At 34.9% G+C, this 1618-nt stretch overlaps 1 protein-coding gene across 1 annotated transcript in view; it reads right to left on the reverse strand.

The window, feature by feature from the left end:
* Positions 1-329: 329 nt before the first annotated feature.
* The window catches only part of ift172 (intraflagellar transport 172), a gene marked incomplete in the record, with an annotated part of 65169 nt that continues 63880 nt past the window's right edge, over positions 330-1618 (reverse strand). The window contains 2 exon segments of the mRNA XM_014025942.1: positions 330-916; positions 1313-1404. Of these exon segments, the coding sequence (XP_013881396.1) occupies positions 827-916; positions 1313-1404 (182 nt within the window).

Genomic DNA, 1618 nt, shown 5'->3' on the forward strand with positions numbered 1-1618 from the left:
TCATATTTTGGGTCAGTTAATTGTGCTTCATGTGGAAAACTAAAAAGAAATCACTCACAGCTACAGCCACGTAACATTTTAAATTAATATCTATAAAACTGCCAGAGATAAATCTATTTTTTGTGTTTATTAAAGTTAATTATCTGCAGCTGTCATGAATGAGTCCAACAGTTAATCAGTTGTAGGCAAACATTCAGTCATGTTTTATATATAAACTGAATTTTATTGTCCTTTTTTCAAAGTAAACCAACAATTACTTCAATAATTACTTTAATAAATCAGATTATCACTGACAGAAACACTAATATGGTGAAGAAAATGGCAGAAAAAATGTTTGAAAACTATTTTTTTATTGGAGCTTTAATAAATAAAATACATTTTAGACAGAGTGAAGGCATTACTGYCTTTAGAAACATTCACAGGAATATCAGTGAAGGTTCAGTCTAAGAACAGGAAGGTCAGCAAAGTTTTACAAGGTTAAAAAGTTCAGAAACCATCAGCGATGAACGGTGATGGAGAAAGGAAACAGMTTTTTTTTAATTCCTCTGTTTCCTGTGAGAAAAGCTCCAAACCCAACATTAACCTGTGATTTTTATAGAACCTCCCCAAAATTTGCTCACAGCTTTCATAGATTTTTAACTTAACTCATAACATTTTGGGCTTTCTTTCGCTAAAATCACTGATTTTGATTAAAAGCGTTGTAATAATCAAAGTGCTGTGAGAGAAACTAAACTCTTACAGATGTTGTAAAACATGTCAGCTGATGAAGACGGAAGCGTGTCGTTGAATAAAAACGTTACAGAACCGAAGCTCGAAGACGTTCCCGTCAGTGGAAGGAGAAACCAGAGGCTGGGAGACCCCCGCACCACTGACTGATGAACTGCAGGACGTCCTGACACTCCGGACTGTGAGTGGTCTGCAGGAGAACAGCAACACYACAAACAAATAATACATACAAACACACAAACACTGGGGTAAYGGAATAAAACATTTTTAATCAAATCTTTAACTAATAAAAGCTGGTTAAAGGAGCTCAATGAAGAATTTAGTGACATCTAGTGGTAAAAACCTGCAGCTAAATCTCTATTTTTGGTCATTTTATTAATTATATATACGGTACATATGGATTATTTCTAATTGACATATCGTATCTAAGCATGTCTGACCAGCTTGCTGTTTTACCGTCGCACATTGATGACATCACATTGATGACATCACATTGATGACATCACATTTATCTTCTGTTACAACAGGAGCAGATTGGGTTAAACTATAAAGTATTTTAGTTTTTTTTTTTGGAGTCTGCTCTCACCTTCGTAGCCATGAGGAATTTGTTCCAGTCTTCCTTGTTGGCTGCTTTTCCCTCTGAAGAAAACTCTATTTTATTCCTGAGCACCGGATAGCCTGGAGGGAGGAACGACACGGATCATTACTTCCTGATCAGATCCTGATCTGCTCCAAGAACGAAACCTAGAAAGCTCAGGTATGGTCAAAACTTAGCACCAATATTTTTGTTTTATTTGTTTGCCGTTTATAAGATAAAAAGAACAGATTTATTTTTCAAAGTCAGTTTTTCATCATAAGATTCATACATTTATAAAAGTCATAGTTTATAAAC

Source organism: Austrofundulus limnaeus, unplaced genomic scaffold, assembly GCF_001266775.1.
Source record: "Austrofundulus limnaeus strain Quisiro unplaced genomic scaffold, Austrofundulus_limnaeus-1.0 Scaffold511, whole genome shotgun sequence".
In the NCBI taxonomy this organism is placed as follows: Eukaryota; Metazoa; Chordata; class Actinopteri; order Cyprinodontiformes; family Rivulidae; genus Austrofundulus; species Austrofundulus limnaeus.